This window comes from Equus caballus, chromosome 2 (genome assembly GCF_041296265.1).
Source record: "Equus caballus isolate H_3958 breed thoroughbred chromosome 2, TB-T2T, whole genome shotgun sequence".
Classification (NCBI taxonomy): domain Eukaryota; kingdom Metazoa; phylum Chordata; class Mammalia; order Perissodactyla; family Equidae; genus Equus; species Equus caballus.
Genome location: NC_091685.1, coordinates 124,597,694 through 124,623,593, shown reverse-complemented (window position 1 = coordinate 124,623,593; position 25,900 = coordinate 124,597,694). Strand labels below are relative to the sequence as shown.

At 36.6% G+C, this 25,900-nt stretch overlaps 1 protein-coding gene across 18 annotated transcripts in view; it reads right to left on the bottom strand.

Annotated features, from left to right (window-relative positions):
• The window catches only part of TBCK (TBC1 domain containing kinase), a 194,044-nt gene that overhangs the window by 142,751 nt on the left and 25,393 nt on the right, over positions 1-25,900 (bottom strand). For 14 of the 18 annotated variants that reach the window (XR_011436781.1, XR_011436778.1, XR_011436780.1 and 11 more), the window contains 2 exons: positions 4,571-4,685; positions 2,992-3,065 (listed from right to left, as the gene is read on the bottom strand). Coding sequence is in view for 12 of the 18 variants with exons in the window: in XM_003364530.5 (XP_003364578.1) it covers positions 2,992-3,065; positions 4,571-4,685 (189 nt within the window). In the remaining 6 variants the exon portion in view is untranslated. Of the gene's footprint in view, positions 1-1,340; positions 1,486-2,991; positions 3,066-4,570; positions 4,686-25,900 lie in introns of all 18 variants that reach the window. The other 4 variants (XM_070261614.1, XM_070261611.1, XM_070261616.1 and 1 more) reach the window with 1 other exon arrangement.

Below are 25,900 nucleotides of genomic sequence, written 5' to 3'. Positions count from 1 at the left end.
GAGACAACTGAAGTCTAATGGAAAAAGCACTGGACTTGACAGTATAACATCTGCTTTCTAATTTCAGTCCTAGCACATATTCTATATAGGACTTGGGTTCCTTAATTTGTAAAATAGGAATAATAATGCCTACCTCACAAAACTGTTATGAATATTAGTGAATATAGAAAGATGTTTTATAAAAATGGAAAATACGACACAAATGCAATGTTGTATTTTTATCATCAGCACCACGATATATCTAGAAGGTGAACTGTTCATTTTTAATCTGATTTCCAGCACATCTAACCCCAGAATAATAGTATGGGTAATTAAAAGTCAAGCAATACTATAGATAAATTGTTCTTCCTAAAACTTCTGACTGGTGATCTCCAGAAGCACAGAGGTGAGCCTTGCTCTAAAAATTCTCATTTCCCTTCTAATCTAAGACTGATTGAATTAATTCATAAAAATAATAAGCTCTAGGATTGTTTTTTAATATAGATTATCTCCTTTCAACAAGAGTCTCTTCTTTAGCAGAGCATTTTAATACTTAAAGAAAATTACCAGAACTCTGTAGTGAATGTGACTGGAGAGGTAAATGCAAGCGGCTTTCATCATCTGTTTCATGATTTAACAAGGCATTAAGCTACTGGCCAGCTGAAATGAACGTCCAATTTCTAACTCTTGACACTATTTTGAAACAGATGTTAACATTTTACTTTGTTATTCCTTAATATTTGTCTTTTAAATCAACTGCAAGCTTCTTCCGGTGTAAATATTTTCTTTCATGCCTTAGCTGTTTGATCACTTTATTTTTCCTGGCTAACGTTTCACATTTTGCTCTTTGATACTGTCTGGTCAGACCCTTACGGTCTAAGACTTCAAAGTACGCCACACCAAATGACACACAAGACCACTTCTAGCCAAGTATTTTAAATTCAAACGTAATTCTTCAAAATGCTTGATGTCCTTGAAGAAAAATCACTTCCTTTCTTCTTTTCATCGATAAAACCTAAAGCACCTTTAAGTAAAAGGTAAAAAAATTCATTTCTGTTTCTATTATGTTTTTGGAGTTCTGCCTCACACAAACTGATTTAGATAAAATGAGGAAGCAGCAGAAATCACATTTACTACAGCTCCTTAAAAGCTACTTCAAAAGGCAATTGTCACATATGACAAAGATATTAGAGCTTTACCATGAACTCATTTTTTTAACATTCAAAAGGGTTTTTCTTTTTAAAAAATAAAGTGTAGGCTCTCTTTACAAAATATTGTTTTCATGCTTGTGAAAACAACTGTTTGTTGTCTATGACCACAAGTTTTGGTATGCAAAATTACAAGACTGTGAATTTATGTACCTTAGTAAGTAGGCCGTCAAAACGGAAAATGTTCGGGGCTGGCCCAGTGGCACAGCGGTTAAGTTCGCATGTTCCGCTTCCCCGCAGCCCGGGGTTTGCAGGTTTGGATCCCGGGTGCCGATGTGGCACTGCTTGGCACGCCATGCTGTGGTAGGCATCCCACATATAAAGTAGAGGAAGATGAGCACAGATATTAGCTCAGGGCCAGTCTTCCTCAGCAAAAAGAGGAGGACTGACAGCAGTTAGCTCAGGGTTAATCTTCCTCAAAAAAAAAAACCCCACAAAAACGGAAAATGTTCCCATTAAGCAGTTTAGTGAGCTTCTTGAGAACAGGAACCTATCTTATCATTCTTGTATATCCAGCAGCCAGAAGATAAGGTGCTCAAGAAATATTTTCTTAATAAATAAAGGAAGGAGTGACTCAATTTAAGATTACCAGCTATGGCCTAACTAGCAAAAATTTTAGGTAAGAAACCTACAGTCTAACTTATAAAGCTAAAAGAGTAATTTATGAATGAGACTTTTTTAAGTTTTTAAGCAATGTTCACCTGCAGAAACACACTCCGTGACTCCAAACCATAATTCCCAGTCATGGAGTGACAGAATGATTCCAGAGAGTCCAAAGAGCCACACACGAATGGATACTAGTAAAACAATCACATGGCAAGTGAAAAACAGGACTAAGGTCTCTGGATTAGGTAATAGTATTGTGCCCATTTTAATTTCCTGATTTTGATAACTGTTCTGTGGTTATATAAGAAAATTCCTTATTTTAGGAAATACAAACTTAAGCATTTATGGGTAAAGGCCATTATATGCACTAATTACTCTGAAATGATTAAAAAATATTTATATACACATACATATACATGTATAAGAGAAAAGAAAAAAAGCAAATATAGTGAAATGTTAACATTTGGGGAATATGAGTGAAGGCTATAAAGGAATTCTTTGTACTATTTTGTAATTTCTGTGTTTCTAAAATAACGTCAAAATGAAACTCTCAAGCAATAAAAGAATTATAGTATTAAAATGTTTAAAAAGTAACCACAACAAATGTAACACAAAAATCTACAGCAAAAGCACAAAATTGAGTTCAAGATAAACTTTCATTCCTTTCCTAGAGGCCAACAGCAATCTGGAATTTCACATCAGAAGTGATCAAACAAACGTCTCCAAACTTAAACACAGACTTTCAGGTGGAGAACCTCTGACATCCACAGTGACTTCACTTGAGTCTTACTATACAATTATAGCTTAGAGAAGAGGGAATTAACCGTAGAAACAATAGAACATAATATGAGAGTGATCTTTCTCAGTCTTTTGAGGAACACACATTATCACTAAATGAGAATCTGGTCAGCCTTCTTGCCTTAAATTTACCTAATTCCGAATGAAATAGAATTAATGGGTAAGCATTACAAGGTCAAGAAGGTCAGTAATCTATTAGCTTCTTGGCCAACTCAATGAAAGATCAATATCAAGGATCTTTTGGGTGCTGGGAAAATCTCACTGTCTACTCTTTTATTAATAAAGAAAAGCCAGTTTTGTATCAAAAAGTACTATCAGTAATAATTAACAAAATATGCACTATATCAAAGATTACAAAGTTTAGGACAGAACTCAGGAAAAAAAGAAAACATATTCTTACCCAATTGGGAAATCAACATCATCACCATGAGCTGTCATATGATAAAGTCCAAATTTAGCCAATTTAACATGTCCCTACAATAATAAAGGTAAAAAAAAAATCACTATGAATTACTTTAATGTTATTGGCAGGAACAGATTATCATTATATATTCTATAAATAAGGAAATCATCATATAGTCAAATACATTAAGAAAAACATTGTATTTTATAATTTTATTAAAAACTATTTGCCAATGTTTGAAGTCTACTTTCTATCATTACAAATATATACATGTATATGCATACATATATGTACATATATACACACGCATATATTTTTATGTATCAATGACAAATAACATTTAAAAAATTTTTGCTGTTTATATCTTCCAAGCTTTTTGACAAAGCCAAAAAAGCAAAAATATTCTTATTTGTCTTGAACCCCTGCTTAGAATATTTTGTGGTAATTTTCACAAAAGAATTTTTTTGGGGGGGTTGCAAGTCCATTCATAATATTATAACTTAACCCTGACATGGGAGTTCTTAACTTGAAAAGATGAGTTCACAGATCATCAAGATATTACTGAATCTGCTAGATTTCCAACAAGCTTTATATTGTTTGAGAATGACCACAGTATCACAAAAGTGAGATTCTTAATAAACTGCAAATATAAATTTTATAGATCTCTTAAGTTTTTCCCCTTTTAGATGTTTAAGACTTTAAAAAATGAAGTCAATTTTAAAGTTGGCTCGTTTTATCTCAAGAACTTTATTTCCCAGCATTACAAAATGTTTATATTTTAAAACAATTCAGATTAGATAGTCCACTGTTATAACTATCAAATTAATGAGCACCATTTTGTCATTTGTGATTTTTAATACCATAGTGTAACAGTAGTGAAAGTTTGGAAGACAATCAGAGAAGAAAATAATAATCCTACTACTACAGAAAATAATTCTCCTCCCAAAATTCCCTCAAAACTATTTTATATGCCTATGAAAGAGAATGAAATCATGATTAGTCCTGAAAATATACCACCTTGCTACCCATAATTCTCTTAGAGGGTTGACTAGCTGCTGCTTAGTCTCCCATAAGATTTCCATGTAGAGAAGCAGCACTCCAATAAAAAGGTATAAAAACTGACAAATAAAGAAGGCAAGTGGGGAATAAAGAAAAGAAGAGGAAATAGGGAAGGAGAAGAACCAAGAGGAGAAAATATAATGCAGTTGTTCTATGAGAAAAATATTCAATAGAAATAGAGAAGTTTTCTTAAGATGAAAACAAACTCAGAGAAGGGTGGAGTGGGAAGCTACCATGCATATCTTTTAGAAAATGAGTGAAAGGAAAAACAAAATATCAAGTTAGAAAATGAGTCTTAGGAAAAAAAGCAATGCATGTAAAAGACATGGATTTATATAATTTAAAGGTACTTCTTTTTTTCTAACAACCACATCACTTTCATATAGTCTTTTCATTATAAATATTCTTAAAACATATTTTTATTCTACAGTCCCTCTGATTAACTGAGTGGGCCTGACTTCAGTAGCTTCCAACCTCAAATAACAAACACATATTGAATAAACTATTTGACGATTACCTTTAGGTCCAAAAGGATATTATGAGGAGACAGTGCCCGGTGCACTATACCATGTTTGTTCATATACTGCAAGCCCTGAAGTACCTCAAACGCTATACACAAAACCTTTGAATAGCTATAAAGAAAACAAAAAGTCACAGATCAACAGATCAGTTACAAAGCAGATACAGAACCTGTTTTAAGGAATAAAATGAGGTTTAGTGATAAAATTCAAAGAGTTATATTTTCATTGTTACTCCTTGATTCAGAGAAAACAGAATCTATACATTTTCTAAAATTTTCACTTGTGCATATTTTGGATTTTCTAATTACAGGAGCATTAATCTGACAAAGATCCTACAATTCCCTAAAGGCTATTCCAATGGCAGAATTTATTCTTCCAGGAAGGAAGTTTAATTTTGTTGGTGTCCAATTGACCTTCTGCAGGTTTGACTTTGCCAAATTATTAGGAAAGTTTCAGATATATGGCAGAACTAAGTCAATGTAAACCACCTCTCCTGCTCAAGGCAAAATACCTAAGTACCTGACAAACAACTATAATATATTTTATGGAGATAGACACGAGCCCAATTTCCATATAAATCCACAAAGCAACCTCCAGCAATTTATGATTTATCAAATATCTCTCTTTAATACTTACCCTATTCTCTCTAAGCCATCTTCCACAGGGATGCCCAGCTTCTTCTTTCTCTCCCTCCCTTCCTCTCTCTCTCCTCCATTTTTTTTTTTTTTTTACCAAACATCATTCATGTACGAAGTTAGGAATAATATACAGAAAAGTAGGGAAGCCCAATTCAAATCCAATCCTCAAAATCACCAATATTAACATTTTGGAATAGATTTCTTTTCTACTCATTTTTTGATATTTTAAATTAGAGTTTTAAAACTTAAATTACTATCTGCAGGTAACCACTACAAGTAATTTTTAAAAGAGATATAAATAAGCTAACAGTGGCGATAAAATGGAATTATAAAAAAATAGTCAAACCCAAAGCAAGCAGAGTAAAAGGAAAAAAGAACAAAGAACAAATGGAACAATTAGAAAACAACTAAAAGATTTTAATTTGGATATATCAACCATTATATTAAATTTAAATGGTCTAAACTCACCAATTAAAAGATAAGGATTGTCAGATTGGATAAGAATTAAGACTCAATTATACTCAAGCTACAAGAAACCCACATTAAATAAAATTGTAAGTTAAAAGTAAAAGGATGGAATAACAGATCACTGATTGTCATGGGCTGGAGTTGGGGGGATGGGTTGACTACAAAGGAGTATGAGGAAATTCTGCGTGACAGAACCGTTCTATTCTTGATTTTGATAATAGTTACATGACTGCGTTTGTCAAACTGATTGAACTGTACACTAAAAATGGTAAATTCTAAGGTATGTAAATTATACCCCAACAAACCTGATGTTAAAAAAAAAGTAGGCTGAATAAAATTTTACAAAAAGAATAGTTGCGTATGACTCTCAATTAAAAATTCTAAATTAAACCATGAAAAAGAACCAAGGATGAAAAGCTAAAATCCTTCTCTCCTCTCATCCTAGTCTGACTTTCCAGAGGTAACCACCCTTAGCAGTTTGTCTTCGATTCTTCTGGTGGCTAGACTTTTCTTTAATATAATTAACTCTTCACTACGCAAGATGATGTAATTAACATACTTTTGCGACTTTTCTATCTTCCTTTCCCACCTCCTGATTTTTATCAGTTACCTTATTTTTATATTATCACATTTTATAAGTGAGATAAAAGAAATCTGCATTCCTTCCTTGAAAGCTACACAAGTCAACCATACATAGTATGGCATACAGTGATTAAGAGCTAAGGAGGAAACATGGGGAAGAGAGAATGTGGGGGAGCAGGTTACTACTAGACGTAGAATGTGGTCAAGGAGGTCCCACTGAGGTGACGCTTGTGCAGAAATCTGAAGGAAGTGAAAAAGACACGCAGCTCTCTGGGAAACGTGTGATTCAGGCAGAGGGCAGAGTAAGTTCAAAAAAGTGCAGTGAAGCCACTACGCATGCAGTAGAGAAAGCAAGGGTAAGAAGGTAGGAGACGAGGCGGTCAGAGGTCGCAGGGAGCCAGGGCACAGCAGGCCACCTAGGCCACTGTACAGCCTTTGGCTTTGACTCTGAGACACACAGGAGGTGACTGGCACACGGCTGCACTATGATTAGCACTTAGTCACTGTGGAACTAAGCAGGGAAGGAAACATAAACCTAAGCCACTCAACCCCTAGCTCTCAAGAGAAAATGTCTGTCATCAGGATTTAATGGACACTATAACGTTATAATTATACACTATTCACCAAGGTTATCATCACTGCTGTCATTTTTTATACCTCATATTACTCTTTTTGTGTTTTTTTATGTAGCTAGAATATAGCCATGAGGAAGTTTTTCACAAGGGTGGCATGAATGGGACATTTTAAAGCATGGCATGTCTTAAAAAGTCCTATTCTTGCCCTTGGACTTGGGAAGAATTTCTCGACTGTCTTCACGTGTTCCTCCTTACGGCAGGAAGTCTAAAGGCAGTCTGACTCTAATTTTGCTGTAGATATTCTGTCATTCCTCTTCGGAAGCTTTCAGGATTCTTATGTACTTTATCTTTAGACTTACAACATTTTAGCCCAATGTGTCTACAGTGTGGGCATTTGCACATTTGTGCTAGTAAGCATTAGGTGTGCCTTTTAATCTGAAGTTTCCCGAGTTCCATCAACAGAGAAACATTAACAGGAAAGTAGATCTGTCATGTCTGATGATTTTCTCCCTCCACTGTATCTTCGGTTGGAACTTTTAGCGGGCTGATGAAAACTGAATCTATTCTTTACACCAACTTTCTGCTTTACTTGCTAGGAGCATGGCCTTTAGCTCTATTCATCGTGTTATTTAATTTCCAGGATCTCTCTTCTTTTCTCTGGCTGTTCCTTTTTAATAAATCCGCCGTTTGGTTATGGATACATTACTCTTTTCAGTCTCTTTAAGGATATTTATTAGAATTCTTTTAATTTAGGAAACAAAGTGTGTTATCTTCATTTCCTCTGGAGTAAGTGTTTTTTTTTTCTCCCTTGGCTCTTTTTCTCTCAAACAATTTTTTCCCACAAATGTCTGATAACCCCTGGTTGTCAGCCATATTTTAAAATAAAGCAACAAATTGATATTCTCCATGAAGTGTGTAAAAAAGAAACAATAAAAGTTATTATTTATAAAGAATGCTTCAAGTGACCTGTAAACTATTCCCCTTTATTAAATAGTGTCTCCCATTTTAAAGTGCCACAATAGCCAGTCTTAAGCAAACAGGGAAGGTGTGAAACAAGATCAATTTGGAATTAACAGAGTTTTCATAAAAATCTTCAAAATCTAAACCAATTATGTAAAGGAAAGATTCCAAACTTTAAAACAACTACAATTACATTGATAAATATGTGGGCATGAAAGAATGCAAACCCCTCCCCTCTGAAAAACAGAGGAAAACTTTCCTGGAGATTGATTAACTAATAAAACATAACCACCTAGTTTTCTGAGCTCACCTGGCTCTGAGTCAGCTTTAAAGGAGTAGTCTCTCTGGGCCTTGTTCTCTTCCTCTCTTTCTCTAACACACACACACTTTAAAAATCTTAAAAGCTGATGTCATACTCAGTTGTGACACTAGAGGACCTCAGTTGCACACTACTTCAATATAGATGTCTTTCTCATGAAACTCAAACCAAACCTTTAAAGTGATTTTTCCATTAAACCAGTTCTGAAACAGCTGAACACAAAGATTCCATGTTCTACTTTCTCAACTTGCTTTTGCTGATTGTAAGACATAATTGGAAAATACTTGCATATCAAAAAGCATATTCATGCTATTATCAAACCAATGAGCATATACACTGAAATAATTTTAAAAATCCAAACATATACAGCTGAAGCTCATGACATACTTTTCTTAGCTATTACCTGAGACTACATATGAATTAGCTAATGGACTGAGTACTCTTCAGTTTAAATTACACAGAAAATCGATTTACTTTTCTGTTCTTTTGTACTCTTAGATTTTAATTAGATTAATAAAAGATTAGATTAATAAAAAATGTCTTTAACTTAGATCATGAAATCTTTTTAAAAATTATTTTGAAGTAGCTAATGAAATTATAATACAACTACAAGGTAAAAAAATCGTAAGTCCAGTAGCAGTTAGTATGTTACAGTTTGACTGAAAACGGACTCTAGAAGGAGAGTTAAGAGAATGGGATTCATACAATTGAAAAAAAAAAAAAGACGTCAGGCAGGGGACAACAGAACTTTACCCTACACAACTCCCAAGTCAGACTCTTGTTCGTAGAGAAATCCATTACTAATCTGGAAAATGTAAATTAAACTTCAAGTCAGAAAATATGCTCTTCCTTCTGAAATTTTCAGTTACTACTGTTACTCTTAGAGATCGGAGGGCACATTTACTTTGTTACCATTGTCCCTGACATCCTAAAGTTCAACGCGTGTAAGGATCCTAGGTGATTACAAACACACAGATACGACTAAAAGGCAGCTTTCAAAATAAAATGATTAATAATTTCTAATAAAGCAAGATACTTTCATTTATACTCAAATGCACCAATTAAGTGGCTATTAGTTGCTTGGTACTGTGTTTTTAGGTCCCTGTGTTTCCAGGCTCCATGGATACCACGAGGAAGAACTGATTTCTACAATGAAGAACCCTATGGTATAGTTGGAAAGACAGATTTATAAACTGACAATTTTAATACAGTTGAATTCCACAGAATTTCAATATAATTATAACTCAATAATTAAGATAGCAGATGAAAATTAATCATCCTTTTCCTCTGTCTTAAGAGGAAAACATGAAAACTTATTTACTATATTCATGACACCAAAATGGACCTACAAAAATCATAAATCTTGGGAAAGATTAAAAACTAAAAGAGAAAAAAATATCACTACCATCACCACTGCAAGCAAGAATAAGTATCGATAGTTTCTAGACATGAGTCAACTTGTTCATATTTGGATTCTGAACATGGTTTAATGAATTTTAAATCTATTAGGTTATTATTATCAGGTTACAAGAATATTTTACTTGTCACTTTCCAGATGTATTACAAAGGAAATTTACACTGTATGCCTCTGACTCAATCATCCCTAAATTATCTGTACCTGTTTAGCTTAGTTGGTTAAAACATACTGAGACCATGATCATGAGTTTAATGTCTATAAGGATTGGTTGGCTTCATATGTCCATACCCGCAGATTTTCATCTAACTCCAGCGAATATCCCCAAATACAGGTGGTTTGTCACAATGAGACATTGTTCAACCTCTATTTACTTAAAACATCTTGATTTTCACTGACAATCTCCTATACTTCTTTGTTCCTCATGCCTGAGGACCTGCTCTTTAATCTCATCAAGACCTTGAGACTCCTGTTCTCTAAGCCTCTTCTATTATCTCAACCAGCCCCTTTTTGACATCCTTCTTTATTCTAGATCTATTCTTTCAAAATTTTTTTTGCCAGTGTCCTCATTGGCTTCTCACTCAATGGCTCTACCCCTGGTGGAACTGCATTTCTCTGTATTCTGACAGTATGTAGGAGCAGGACTTATTAATTCTATGGTAATAATTTCTTATGGGTTTGTCTCTCTCACTGTCCCTTGAGGCAGGTACTAGCTTATTCAACTTGGAATCCCTATGCCTATCACAGTGCCTATAAGGTAGGTGTCCAATAAATATGTATCAAATAATATGTGTTCAATAAATGCATACAATGACATCACATGATGATATAAGAGGGTGCAGATGATAAAGTTAAATTCTTCACTAACAAAATAACAGCTCAGAAAAGTATATCATACTAGCAATGGATCAACAGAGTTAACTTCATTAATAAGAGAGGTATAATCCTTCAGTAAGTCAAGAAAATATAAATTGCTCAAGTTCACACAATGGCTGTCCAAAACCACTACTCATTTAATGAAAAGACACCTCTCCTAGTCTTTTGTTTACTGAAAGAAGAATGAACCATGGTAGAGCAGGTAACAAGATAATCTCGTTAATATCTAGATAAAACTGAATTAGACTAAGTTAAGAAAGATTCCTATGATCAATTTTTCTAGCTTGAAAATACCAATAAACACTTGTTAGTATCTGGTATTTGAATTGGGTTCACATTAAATCTGCGTATTATCTAGGGGAGACTCAACATCTTTATGAATGTGAGTTATTCTATCAAAGGAAAAGGGAAGTATTTCCTTTTGTTCAAGTCCACTTTAGTGTCTTTCAGGAGTTTTTATTATTTTTTAAACAGTTTTATTGAGGTATAATTGATACAGAAAAAACTGCACATATTTAACGTACACAATTTGAAGAGTGTGGATATATGCATACACCCGTGAAATCGTTACCACAATCAAGGCAACAGACATACCCATCATCTCCAAAAGTTTCCTTGTTGCTCTGTGTGTGTGTGTGGTAAGAATAATAAATATGCAAAAATATATTTTAAAATACCAGGGAAAAAAAGCATTGAGGAGGACTAATTCTGTCAGATTTAAAACATACCATAAAGATTCTCTTTTACAACGCAAATGTCCATTGACAGATAGATAAAGAAAATGTGATGTAGACATACAATAGAACATTACTCATCTTTAAAAAAGAAAGAAAATTCTGCCATTTGCGACAATATGGATGAACCTGGAGGACGTTATGCAAAGTGAAATAACGGACACAGAAGGACAAACAGCATGATTCCCCTTACATGAGGTGTCTAAAAAACCAAACTTACAGAAGCAGAGAGTAGAACAGTGCTTACCACAGGCAGAGAAGAGAAGAAAATGAGAGCTGTTTAAGTGGCATAAACTTTCAATTATACAAGACGTAAGTTCTAGAGATCTGCTGTAGAACACAGTGCCTATAGCTAAAAATATTGTGTTACGCACTTAAAAATTTGTTAAGAGGGTAGCCCTCCTCTTAAGTGATCTTATGACACACAAAAACAAAAACGACATGGGGGCCGGCCCGGTGGCGCAGCGGTTAAGTTTGCACGTTCCGCTTCTCGGCGGCCCGGGGTTCACTGGTTCGGATCCCGGGTGCGGACATGGCACTGCTTGGCAGCCATGCTGTGGTAGGCGTCCCACGTATAAACTAGAGGAAGATGGGCACGGATGTTAGCTCAGAGCCAGGCTTCCTCAGCAAAAAGAGGAGGACTGAGGGCTAATCTTTCTCCAAAAAAAAACAACCAAAAACGACACAAGGAAACTTTTGGAGGTGATGGATACGTCTATTAACCTTGATTGTGGTATGGTTTCATGGCTGTATGTGTATGTCCAAACTCATCAAATGTATACATTAAATAAGTGAAGTTTTCTTATGTATCAATTATACCTCAATAAAGACGTTAAACAATAAAATAAGGAGAAATTCCTATCAGCCTCAAACCATCAGTTCTTTTCTGAACTGGCAATGTTTCCAAGAGATGTTATTCAGATTGCAAGAAACAGAGGCCAAGAAAGAGAATGAGGGGTCAGGGTTACTGAAATAGATTTGGAAGTCATTCAGGCACGGGTGGTAACTAAAACCACACATGCCATTTCTTCAGATCCATAATCCAGGATATTTCTAAGGGCCACTCCACAAGCCAAAATACTGTCATACTCATACTGTCAGCAAACCGAGGGAGGAAACACACTTGCGGATTCTATAAATTCAAGATGTTCATTCACCTTATAAAAGCTGATCACTCTCACAGTCATTTTCCTATTGGTCTAAAACTTTGCTTACTTGGTGTCAGCTCAAGGTAAAACGTTAAGGGAGAGGAAACACAGACGAAATATAGTTAGCTACTGTGTGATTTAAGAAATGGAGAGGAAAAATAAAATACCAATCAGTATTGTTCAGATAACCATACAACTGTATAAACCTATGTTATCTTTAACCTAACCTCCTGTAACTTCAAGGCAAAAAGAGCTCAACTAGTACATAACTTTTAATGACTCACTGGCTTATAATCTCAGAATTTGGAGAGGAGCCATTTTCAGTGATGAGCTAATATGTGAGGCTCTTAACTTGCCACTCACCACTTATTAAATTTTGACATTTAAAAAAAATATGGCAATATTTGACAGAGCAATTTTTTCTAAAGGAAAAAACCAAGAAGGCTTTTGGAACTGAGAAGGAAAATAACTCATTTCTCTGCTGGGCACATGTTCTGGCCTGAAAGGACGCCTATGCACACTAAATCTAAGAATTTTTTTGCCTCAGATTCAGAGGTTTTGAAATGGAAGCTATTTCGATTAACTGCTTACCGAAAATTATTTTGTAATAGGTCTAAAAAAAATCAGTCCAACTGTCCCTAAGTTGTGAGACTGTGCATATTTTACAATTCAGTTCTCACTCCAAAAAAAATGAAGGTGGAATGCTCTAAGTCTGTAATGTGACTAATTCACAAAGGGATACAATAAACTGGGAAATTAATTTTCCAACCTGAATACTAGATAACTTTCCTTTCTCAGCAGACAATTAATTTGATAAGATCAAAATACACATGGAAAGCATAGTCTAGTGGTTTGAGGTTCAGACACAAAGCCAGGAGACTCTGTCACTGATTTGCTATGCTTGGAAAATGTTCCAACTTTGTCCTGCCTCAGTTTGCAAATTTATAACATGGGAAACATAACACCAAAAGGGCCAAATGGAGTTCAATGAGCTATCGGCCCTGCATAGAATCCTGATCATCTTAAAAGCAAAACAAAACAAGCAAAAAGTCCAAGTCTCCCTCAAATAAGACGAGGGTCTTTATAATAAACTATATAATATCATTTTGTTACTCTGAGTGTATATATATCCTGTAAGTTAACATAGATTGTAACTGGGCTCTCCAACTATTTCCATGACACAATCAAATCACTAGAACACTTTGCTTTTTCCTGTGAGAATAAAATCACCTTTTGACGAGGAGGATTAGAGGATCCCGGGGTAAGCTGGGTGTTTATGCCCCATCAATGTTCTCTTCTTCCAAGCAGCTTTCTAAACTGGCACAGACACTCCAAAAACATTTCTTTCACCATAGTTATTGATACCGGCAGTGCAAAGGCACTGGGTAGTAAGTCCTACTCCCCATGTCCTGCAGCACTGGGGACAACATAAGTCTGTAATTTTCTCTAAGACAGACCCTACGATAGCTCATATTTGATTGGGTCTGCACCCTAGCTCTTTCCAAAGTTTTTTTGTTTTTTTTTTTTTGAGGAAGATTAGCCCTGAGCTAACATCTGCTGCCAATCCTCCTCTCTTTGCTGAGGAAGACTGGCCATGAGCCCACATCCATGCCCATCTTCGTCTACTTTATATGTGGGAGACTGTCACAGCATGGCTTGACAAGCGGTGCCATGTTAGCACGTGGGATCTGAACCGGCAAACCCTGGGCTGCCGAAGCAGAACATGTGAACTTAACCGCTGCGCCATTGGGCCAGCCCCCAAAGTTTTTAAATTATACCTAAATTTATCTACCTATTACTGGGTGAACAAAGAAGGAAAATTTCTAAATACTTTCTATTACAGTTCAGAATTTTGATTTGAGACCAATTCATATTTTTTAAGTGGACCAACACTTTACATTTTTTAGGCAATCTGTCACCCTATTCCCAACCCATCACAACAAACAGTGAATGCGAGAGGGCCTGCACTGGTGCACTTGTTTAGGACAGTGTCTGCAAGACAGCACAGCACAAACAAAAGTCGGTCAAACTGAAATGTTCAGTTCAATGATGTGTGGTCTGTCCTAAGCAAATTATAAGAAATATGAATTACGAAAATTCTTTATCCCTAGTTTCTATTCTACTAATCAGAAGTTGAGGTGATACAGTGACCATATTTTGATCAAAGAATCCAAAAATACTCAAATTTTATTCTTAACTACTTCTATTGACCTTGTAAGGTTCCTATGATGCATCCATAGAGAAGGCAGAACAAGGCAAGATAATCCTTTAGTAGCTGGGGCCTTGTCCCCAAATCTAATGTAGAACTCTAAGGAGCTTTGTTTACCTAACACAGTTCTGTTTTCTTAAGCCAGATCACCTGAACGAGTCAGTTCTATCTATTTCTCCTGACTTTCACCTAGAATCACAAGTCGTAATACTATGATGCAAAGAAGGTCAGACTCATTTCAGCAAGCTGGGGAAGAGAGAGTAAGGAAAAGCACTTACCCATAGAATCCCATAATGACCCCAGAATAAAGTTTAAAAAATGAAGGACTGTTATCTTTTACCAAGTCGCAGAAAAGTACTATATTAATGAATAACAATAATAGTTGACGTAACCTAAATGGTAGCCCTCCCAGAAATACGTCTATATCCTAATCCTTGGAACTTGTGAATGTTACCTTATTTGGAAAAAGGGTCTTTGCATATGAGGAGATTATCATGGATTATCCAGGTAGACACAAAATCCAACGTCGAGTGTCCTCATGAGAGAGAGAGACACAGAGGAGAAGAAGATGTGAAGAGGAAGTAGAGATTGGAGCAATGTGGCCATAAGCCAAGGAAGCCAAGGAATACTGACAGCCACCAGAAGCTGGAACAAGCAAGGAAGGATTCTTCCCAGGAGTCTCCAGTGGGAATGGGTCCTGCCAACACATTGATTTCTGACTTCTGGTGTCCAGAACTGTGAGAGAATAAATTTCTGTTGTTTTAAACCACTCAATTTGTGGTAATTTGTTGCAGCAGCCATAGGAAACTAATATAGTTGGTTATAAAGATGCATGTGACATCAGGTGGCTTGTTCTTCTCCATCATGACATGACTATAACAGAGCAATTCCTCTTTCCTATTTTTCTTTAAATGATCTTTATTTAGACATAACTTATGTACAATAAAATACATTCATTTTAAATGTACCATTAGAAGAGTTTTGACAATGTAAACACCACTATAAGCACTGCCACAATCAAGAAATGGAACATTCCCATGATCTTAGAAAGATTCTCTTTTTCCACCTGACTTATTTCACTTAGCATTACCCCCAAGGTCCATCCATGTTGTCACAAATGGTAAAATTTCATCTTTTTTATGGTAAACAAAAAAACACACAAATACAGACAACAGATTGGTGGTTACCAGAGGAGAAGGCAGATGGGGGAAGGCAAAAGGGGTAAAAGGGCACATGTGTATTGTGATGGATGGAAACTATACTCTTGGTGGTGAACACGATGTAGTCTATACAGAAGTCAAAATACAATGATGTACACATGAAACTTGTATGTTATAAACCAATGTGACCTCAATAAAAAATTAAAAATAAAGTGAATAAAAGGTTCTCTTGTTCCCCTTCCTAGCCAATCCCCATAGTGTACCTCTGGCTCCAAGCAACAACTGATCTGCTCTCTATCACTATGGATTAAATTTGTCTTTTCAAGAGTTTCAAGTAAATGGACTGATACACCACTCTTTTGTGTCTAGCTTCTTTTACTCAGCGTGATGTTCTTCAGATTCATCCATGTTGCTGCCAGCATTCCCAGTTCATTTCTTCTTATTGCTGAGCAGTATTTCACTGAATGGATATACCATGATTTGTTCATCCACTCATGTGTTGAAAGATATTTTGTCCTTCAGACTTTTGCTTTTTTGTGAGGAGGATTGGCCCTGAGCAAACATCTGTTGCCAATCTTCTTCTTTTTGCTTGAGGAAGATTGGCCCTGAGCTAACATCTGTGCCAATCCTCCTCTATTTTCTATGTGGGATGCTGCCACAGCATGGCTTGATGAGCGGCGTGTAGGTCCGTGCTTGGGATCCAAACCTGAGAACCCCAGGCTGCCGAAGCAGAACGAGTGAACCTAACCACTATGCCACTGGACCAGCCCTCCTTTAGACTTTTATTTTTTTATTTTTTTTTTTTAAAGATTTTTATTTTTTTTTTCCTTTTTCTCCCCAAAGCCCCCCGGTACATAGTTGTGTATTCTTCGTTGTGGGTTTTTCTAGTTGTGGCATGTGGGACGCTGCCTCAGCGTGGTCTAATGAGCAGTGCCATGTCCGCGCCCAGGATTCGAACTGACGAAACACTGGGCCGCCTGCAGCGGAGCGCGCGAACTTAACCACTCGGCCACGGGGCCAGCCCCTCCTTTAGACTTTTAATAGCTAAGCACAGTACAGTATTTGACCAGGAAAGCCATGCACATATTTAAAATAAAATTTCAGAAGGAAATAAAGAACAATATAAAGTCCCAGGTTTTGAGGAGTTTCATATTCTTAAAACTGTCATTATATGAGAACAAATGAAAATCTGTGGGCATAAAGTAATAAAGAAGAACATTTAAACATGAAAGTTAGGATCTGGCTTTTGTCTAAGATGTATGGGGCAGACTTGAGAACATCCAGTCTTTATCATGATGATTTTGAAGCACTTAATCTGCATTTGACACTGAGGTAAATGCTGTAAAAAAGACAGACATGACTGCTTTTTTATGGCCTATCACCTAAGACAGACAATACCAACAAGTGACAAAGCGTCTAGCTAGTGGGTAAACCAACACAGGCGCAGAGAAAGTCCAGTTAGACACGAAGAACACACTGAGGTCAGATGCCTTGACCAGACTGCCTGTAGAAGAGAACTCAAGTTTTCACTGGTTCAGATGCTAGAGCAGAGGAAATCAGACTCTCTCTTTAGGAAATCTGCAAGGAACTCATAAGTAGGGTATCAGTCATTCTTCATAAGACACTACCTTTTCATCTGAAGTCACTGTCTGAAATAGCAACCTATATTCAAGACTTGTCACCTTAAACCACAGTGCCCCACTCCTGCCCTCCAAAACTGTTTTGTAAAGAAACATAGGGAGAGTACTCTCCTTGCTCTCTAACGGATGCTTTTACTACCGATCTCTCCAAGCTCATCTCCTCCACGTCTGCTCCCACGAACCCTCTGCCTCTGCTTTCTTCATCTGCTTGTGTATCAAAGCCTTCTTGCACATGCTATTTTCTCTGCCCTTCTATCTGGTCCACTTGGATGATACCTATTCATTCTTTAAGAGCGAACACAAGCATTATTTCCTTAGTAAAACTTTTCTGACTTCTCCTGGCTGTGAAGTACTCTGTCTACCAAGATAACTTGCATAGACCTCTTGAACATACTTATTAAAAAATGCTATAGTGTAATTGCTTGTTATAACTCTGTCTACTCACTAGCCAGCAATCTCTCTAAAGGTTGGGATTTTATATTTTTACCTTCAGACTCACTAGCACCTAGCCCAGTGTCTGAAACATAAATGTGCTTAATGAAGAAGTATGGAATGATCCTTGAGTAGATCAATCATAATTTAAATCATAACTGGTCATCATAAAAATGCTATACCTGTTCCACAGGCAATGCTTACTGATAATAATATCCAATAATCATTTAAGTAGATATAATAACACTATTCCCACTGCTGCTCCTATTATGGAACACTTCGATAACCCGTACTATATCAAGTGCTGTTATAGATAGTTCATTGATTCTCCCCACCATCCTAGAAGGTGAGAAAACTAAAGCACAGAGGGGTTAAGGAACTTACTCAAGTGAGTAAATGGTAGAGTTGAGATTTACACACAGCAGGTTGGTCTCAGAGCCCATGTCCTTTACCACTACACTATACTGCCTCTCAGGGCTTAATAGCATGGATGGGAAACCAAAAGAGAGGGTCTGAGCTCCAGCTATACTATGTGACAGGCAGTGGTGAAGAAACTGCTCTAAGCCTCAGTTACCAAACCTCTAAAATGCCATAGCCATTTACTGCTTCCCTCCCTGACATTAACACCCACTTCTTCCTATGATAACTTACAATTTTCATTTGCGGTTCCATCTCTCTCCTATACTTCTCAGTTCATATGTTCTGCCTTGAGGAGTGGAAATGTGACTCAGGCCTTTGTCAATCACCTTCCCCTGGCCACAGCAATTGTTTTTAAACTGGTCTTACTGAAAATTTCAGGACTTCCACAGCAACCCACAAAAATGGCTTGCTCCTTTCCAGAAGACTGAGAGGATACGAAGTCAGAGTCGTTAGGACCATTGTGCCATTATTAGGGGGAATCTGGAACTCTTACAACTTATTAACTGTATGACCAGGGAAATTACTTCACTTCTTAGATTGCTCACAGGAGCCTAAGTTTCCTTACACATCAAATAGTAGTGAACTACATCATAGAGCTCCTGTAAGAGAGAAATAAGATAATCATTGTAGAGTGCTTACACATGTCCAGCACAAAGTGACTGCACACAACTTTGGCAATTACGTTGTTATCATCATCATTATTTTTGTTTAGTCCTTCTCCTTTGAGGTCCTGAATAATTTAGGATAAAGAAATCATTTCTATTTAGGCTTTGCATTTGCACAGACTTGGAATAGGTGTCTAGGAAGGCCAAGATGGAACAAGAACTCACGAGCCCCATAATCCTCTTTTGCGGTACGTATAGTTTGGATTTCTTCACTCCAACTATTTTATGGGAGGATCCACTCTCTGTAAGTATATCAACAGATTTTGGTCAAAAGGAAACCAGTTTTGCCTTTTTCTTTGTCTGCCAAAGAGAAAGGACTGGGTTCTCTGGTTCTAGTTCGATAAAGATGCCAGTAAAGAAAGAAATCCCCACAAAGCCAGCAAGATAGTAATTAATGATAGGGCTCATTGAACTTGGAAAATTTAAAGCAGCTCATTCTCTCGAAAGACTGTGCTTTTGAACAGCATCTATCACAAAGGCAGACTCTGGAATACTGTTGCTCAAAGAAAGCAAGTGAGAAGAGGCCTATCAGAGGCCAGTTCACAGTTCATGCTACACTGTGGTCAAGGCTCCTGACAGCAGAAGACATGTTCTGTAAACTTTAGATCATTCACTAACTAGGGCCAATTACCTTAAACATATCTATGAAAAGCTCGTAGGAAAGTAAATAGAACACAGCATTTAATAAATACTGCATCCCTTCCTATCCCTTGTTTATGAATGATATGATTGTTTTAAATTTAAAAGCGCCCCACTTACAGAATGTCCCAAAACTCTTGAAATTGCTGCTAATGTCATTAACTTATTTAACTCTTTATATATCGTTCCCTCAGTAAATACCAAATGTGTAGTACATCCTATTAAAAAATGTTGAGAGAGCTCATTTAAATACAGCGCTCCTAAAAAAAATCTGTCAATTAATTATAGACAGTTTTTCAAGGCTAACATTTAACAAGAGGAAAAGAAAAGTTACCATTTCACTGACCATTGGTCTTGATTAGTTTCTATTAAAGTCAGTCAGTTTCCGTTAATAAATCTTTTGGTAGAATTGTTGACAAGTCATTTGCTTTTGACACCATAGACAATAATCACGTATGTGCCAAGCTATACAACACAAATATTATTTCAAGGCTTTTTAATATTCCTCAAAAAGCCTTTAAGGAAATATTATCATAAGACTAAGAATAAGCAAAAACAGCTCTCTCCGCCAGGGCAAATATCTCTTTCGCAAGGAAAAGACACAGAGCAGGGACAGTCGTCCCCGTCTCAGGCTGAACAGCTCTTCAGGTGAATCAGAGGTGTGCCTCCTGACGCTGCAGAGAGGGCCTGCTACACACTGATGATGTGACCTTCCATCCGGAAATAGCTTCAAGAAATTTTGGCCAATTAGCATTTGAAAGAACTTCTAACCTTTAATTATGCCAAAACTAAAACAGTTTTGGAGAGCACAGTGACGTCCAGACAAATAATTTTAAAGGATGCCTTTAGACAAGTAAACTTACTTAGGTATCTGGGGGATAGCTTTGCTATTTTGACAAGTTCAGTGAGCAGACTTGCTCAAATTTTAAAATTTTATGGGGGACACATTTGGCTTATTGTATGACAGAGGAGGATATCTGACAACTTCCACTCTCGATTCTGTTTTCAAACAAAGATAATTTCTCCCATGTTTTATTTTGCTGTCCACTGGGGCTCAAAGCAAGTACTTGTTCAAGCAATAGGTCAGATCCAACCTTGCTCTCTGAGAAAAGTTCTGACCCTGCCAGCAATTATGGCTGCAGCCCACAGCCATGCAGACATAGGATCATCCTCTGCTCAGTCAAAAATATCTGTCTTTCATTAAAACATTAAACCAGCATTTATCATCCTTGACAACACTGGCAATATAGGTTTTCCAACTATCTCATCCCAGATGACCACTAGAGAGAAAGTGTAAAGTCACCTTTTCTGTAGCACAAGTCTCCAACTTGGTGATCTTTAGCACCTTCTTAGTTAAAACAGTTTCACACCTAAGTTCTAGGGACTACAATCTGGTGAGTCAGTTCTAGGCCTTAATATTATTTAAAGACTATATTATATGATCAATTTCTACCCCAGTGGATCACCCAATCTTCCAGGAGGAAAACTGAATCTAATACACTTAAGAAATAAGTTAGATGTTAAGCAGTTTGGGTGATTTACCAATAAATGAGCAAAATATTCTAACATCTTACTGCTGATATTTTTATCCTGGTCTTGTTTCCTGTGACCTTGCTAAACTCACTTATTAATTCAGAGTTCTTTTGTGGATTCCTCACAATTTTCTACATAAACAACCATATCATCACTGAACAGAAATACATTTACAACTCTTCCTCCTCCTCCCTCTCCCTCCTCTTCTTCATTCTCTTCTTCTCCTCCTCCTTCTTATAATCTTTATGCCTTATATTTCTTTTTCTTCACCTACTTTATCCTTGCATTTATACAGACAATATGCCTATGATGCTTGCATTTTTATATACTAGCAGCCAACAATTGGAAAATAAAACACAATTTTATCTACAACCATATTAAAGTGTAAGATACTTAGGAACAAATTTAATAAAAGAGCAAGAATTCTACATTGTAAACCATAAAATATTGCTGAGAGAAATTAAAATAATACTTAAAAATTTGGAGAGAGGGGCCAGCCCCGTGGCCGAGTGGTTACGTTCGTGCGCTCCACTTTGGCGGCCTGGGGTTTTGCCAGTTTGGATCGTGGACGTGGGCGTGGACATGGCACTGCTCATCAGGCCATGCTGAGGTGGCGTCCCACACAGCACAACCAGAGGCACTCACAGCTAGAAGATACAACTATGTACTGGGGGTCTTTGGGAAGAAGAAAAAGAAAAAAAAAACTTGGAGAGAAACAACATGCTCACTTAATGGAAGACTCAAAATTGTTAAGATGTCAGTTGTTGGCAAATTTGTCCATAGATGTAATGCAATCTCAATCAGAATACTAACAGACATTTGTAGAAACTGTGAAGTTTATTATAAAATTTATGTGGAAATGCAAAAATGAGGATAGTTAAAGCAACCTTGAAACAAAATAACAAAGATGGAAAACTTATATTTCCTAACTTCAAGATTTGCTATAAAGCTAGAGTAATTAAGACAGTATGGCACTGGCATAGGAGAGAAAAATAGATAAATGAAACAAAACAGAAAGTCAGAAAGAGACCTATACTTAAATGGCCATTTAATAGTCAATAAAAGCACCAAAGCAATCCAATGGGTGAAGGAAAGTCTTTTAAACAAACAGAGCTGGAACAACTGGAAATCCACATGGCAGAAACTGACCTTGAATACCACATACAAATATTAAATTGAGAGAGATCAAAGCCAACATAAAGTAGAAAACTGTAATGCTTCTACAAAGAAAACACATGAGAATATCTTCATGACTTGGGAGGAGGCAAAGGTTTCTCAAAAAGGACACAAAAAGCAATAACCATGAAAGACAAAATTTAATACCTTACACTTTATCATAAACAATAATTTTGGCTCAACAAGACACAGATTAAAAAAATGAACAGGCAAGCCAGACTGGCAGAAAACATTTGGAAAAAAATTTAGCAAAGGATATTTAAGGAGAATATAGAATAGAGAATATGTAAAGAATGTCTAAAAATCAATAATAAAAAGAACACTCACTTAAAAATGGGAACAAAAAACTGAACAGATATGTATGTCACGATAAGAATGCCCAATAAGTACATGAAAAGTGCTTAACATCAGTGGTCACCAAGGAAACGCAAATTCCATCTACAACGTCATCCCACTTTGAACTCACTACAACGACTAAAAGTAACAGAAGGAAAACGACAACCGCTGGCGAGGATACAGGGAAGCTAGAGCTTGCTGACACTGTCAGTGGGATACAGAGGGGCTAGAGCTCGCAGACACCGTCAGTGGGATTCAGAGGGGCTAGAGCACGCAGACACCGTCAGTGGGATTCAGAGGGGCTAGAGCTCGCAGACACCGTCAGCGGGATACAGAGGAGCTAGAGCTCGCAGACACCGTCAGTGGGATTCAGAGGGGCTAGAGCTCGCAGACACCGTCAGCGGGATACAGAGGAGCTAGAGCTCACAGGCACCGTCAGTGGGATTCAGAGGAGCTAGAGCTCGCAGACACTGTCGGTAGGATACAGAGCAGCTAGAGCTCACAGACACCGTCAGTGGGATTCAGAGGAGCTAGAGCTCGCAGACACCGTCAGTGGGATTCAGAGGAGCTAGAGCTCGCAGACACCGTCAGTGGGATTCAGAGGAGCTAGAGCTCGCAGACACTGTCGGTAGGATACAGAGCAGCTAGAGCTCGCAGACACCGTCAGTGGGATTCAGAGGAGCTAGAGCTCGCAGACACTGTCGGTAGGAACGTATAAGGTACAACAGTTTGAAGAAATGTCTGGTGGTTTCTCATAATATTAATCATATGCCTACCCTATAAGCTATCAGTGTTAATGCTACATATTTATCCAGGGATATGAAAACGTTTGCCCAGAAAAAAGACTTACAAGAACATTCACAGCAACTTCTGTTAAAACAGCCAAAACCTTGGAAATATTCCAGGAGTTCATAAACACAAAATTGCTAAACAAACTGTAGCATGTTCATAAAATGGAATACACCTCAGCAATAAAAAGGTATGAGCTATTATAATACATGAAACCACAGAGATGACTCTCAGAAACATTAGAGTAGGTGAAAGAAGCCTTACACAAAAGAGTATATACTGTTTACATCCAATTACATAAAGTGCTAGAATAAGCCAAATCAATTTAAGGTCAAAGAAATCAGAAGTAAATTTCTAGTTTGATGGTGGTTACCGAATCTTGATGTGTATTTGGGTTACACAGGTGTACACACTTGTAAAAACTCATCAAACAATACACAAGGTTTTGTACTTCACTGAACGTAAATTTTACGTAAAAAGAAAACATATTGAATTCTAGTTAATGATATACATGCTGACAGATTTCGGGATGAAGTGCACTCATACCTGCAATTTACTTTGAAATGCATCAAAATAGTAAGATGGGTGAATGAGCAGATAGTGGGATGGATAGATATGTGATAAAGGAAAAGTTGGCAAAGTGTTAATTGTAGAATATGGGTATATTGTACAATTCTTTCAACTTTGCTATGTTTGAGATTTTTAATAACAAAATGCTACCTAAGAAAAAAATTAAGTTAAGGTGATATAAAGACATTTTCAGATGACCAAAATCTGTGAGAATTTGTCAGCATCAGACTTGCATTAAAAGAAATTTTACAGAAAGTTTTCCAGGCTTCAGGAAAATGATACCAGATGGAAACCTGAATCAAAAGAAAGAAATTAAGAACTCTGAGAGTTGGAAATACATCGTTAAATGCAGAAGAATTTCTTCCTCTTTCTCAAGGAAATTGTTTAAAGCAAAAAACAACAATGTATGATATATGTAAAAGTAAATATAAATTTTAAAATGAATGACAATACCCAAAGGATGGGAGGAGGGTAAACAGAAATATATTGTTAATAGATTCCTACATTATATGTGAATTGACATAATGTTAATTCATGGAAGATTATGATAAAGTAAGGATGTACATTGTAATCCTTACCAGAATCACTTAAAAAAAAGAAAAAGAAGCATAGCTAAAAAATGAAGACAAAGACAAAATAAAACCACAGAAAACCCTCTGAGCCTCTTGGGCGGCCTGACTCCAAAGGCTTCTGCAATTGTAGTTCTTTTACGTGTTGACACCTCCCAATTTACCAACTCACTGGTTTCTACTTTTCAAACATTTCCCAGCAGGAAACTACTCATTCACTTCACTTCTATTTCATCCCTCTTTTGTCTTTTACTGGTATAGACAATACCACAGAGCAAAATTCAAAGTGTTCCCTTGAAGTCAGTGCAAATCCTAAAACCGAATCTCCTGCTGAGTTTACTGAAGTGTTCTCACTCAAGAAACTGGTTAGTTTAACAGGAGGCAAAATAACGAGTAACGAAAAAAATGCTGTGACAGTTGACCATTGGGGCTATACACAGATAATTTTTTTAAGATAGAAAGTTCTCATAGGTTAAAATAATTTCCAACACAAACAACTCATATCATTCTCAGATCATTCTATTAAAAAAACCAGTCTTTCAAAAGTATATAATTTTTTACCTCACTAGTAAAATTAGGAAATGCAGATATTTCACCTTTTCTTTCCAATGTGTTACTTTCTTAAAAGTTAAAAACTCAATTCCTTTATTCCCTTTCACAATAACCCCATCCATTTAACTCAAAGCACAGAGGAAATATTATCTTCCTCCAGCAATAACTTAACTTCTTATATCAGATAATTGCAAATTAGCTGCCCACTGGCCAAATTCAGCCCATTATTTTTGTTTAGATCATAAAAAAAAGTTTTTAAAAAACTTTTTAATTACTTGAAAATGTTTAGAAATTCAGAGATTTCACGTGAGAATCCAGATTCTGATTCTTTAGAAACTTTGAAAGAGATGGTAACACCAGGACACACTCTCACATGGTAACAACGGACTGGAGCGGAGTATTGGCTGCTGCTTTCCCACGTGTCACCTGCTCTCCAGGCCAGCCGTTTCAGCTCAGTACCCTTACTCACGGAGACACCCAGCCTGGACTCAGGTGAGTTCCTAATCTGTTACAATCGCCCCATCCCAAGCCCAGGCTCCTCTTCTTCCTCCTCACTCTGGTCCTTACTCTTCTCCTCTCTCTCTCTGAATATAATGCATCTAATACTTCACTAAATATTTCAACTGACGATGCATTTGGCTAAAAAAAAGTGTCTCTAAAGGAAAACAACAGGTGTGCATTCTACATCAACATATTTACACACACTCTGACCATCCTTTTTTGCACATGGACATTGAAGTAGTTTCCTCTCCCCAGTAAGGATTTTATTTTAATAAACACAGGGTTTACTTTACTCTTGACTATTATTCGGGAAAATAGCATATAATGAAGTTTGAATTTAAACTTTACTAAATTTTGATTTTTTTTTCCTGAAGATAACTGGTAATGAGGGTGACTCAAAAATTTTTCATCAATAATACAG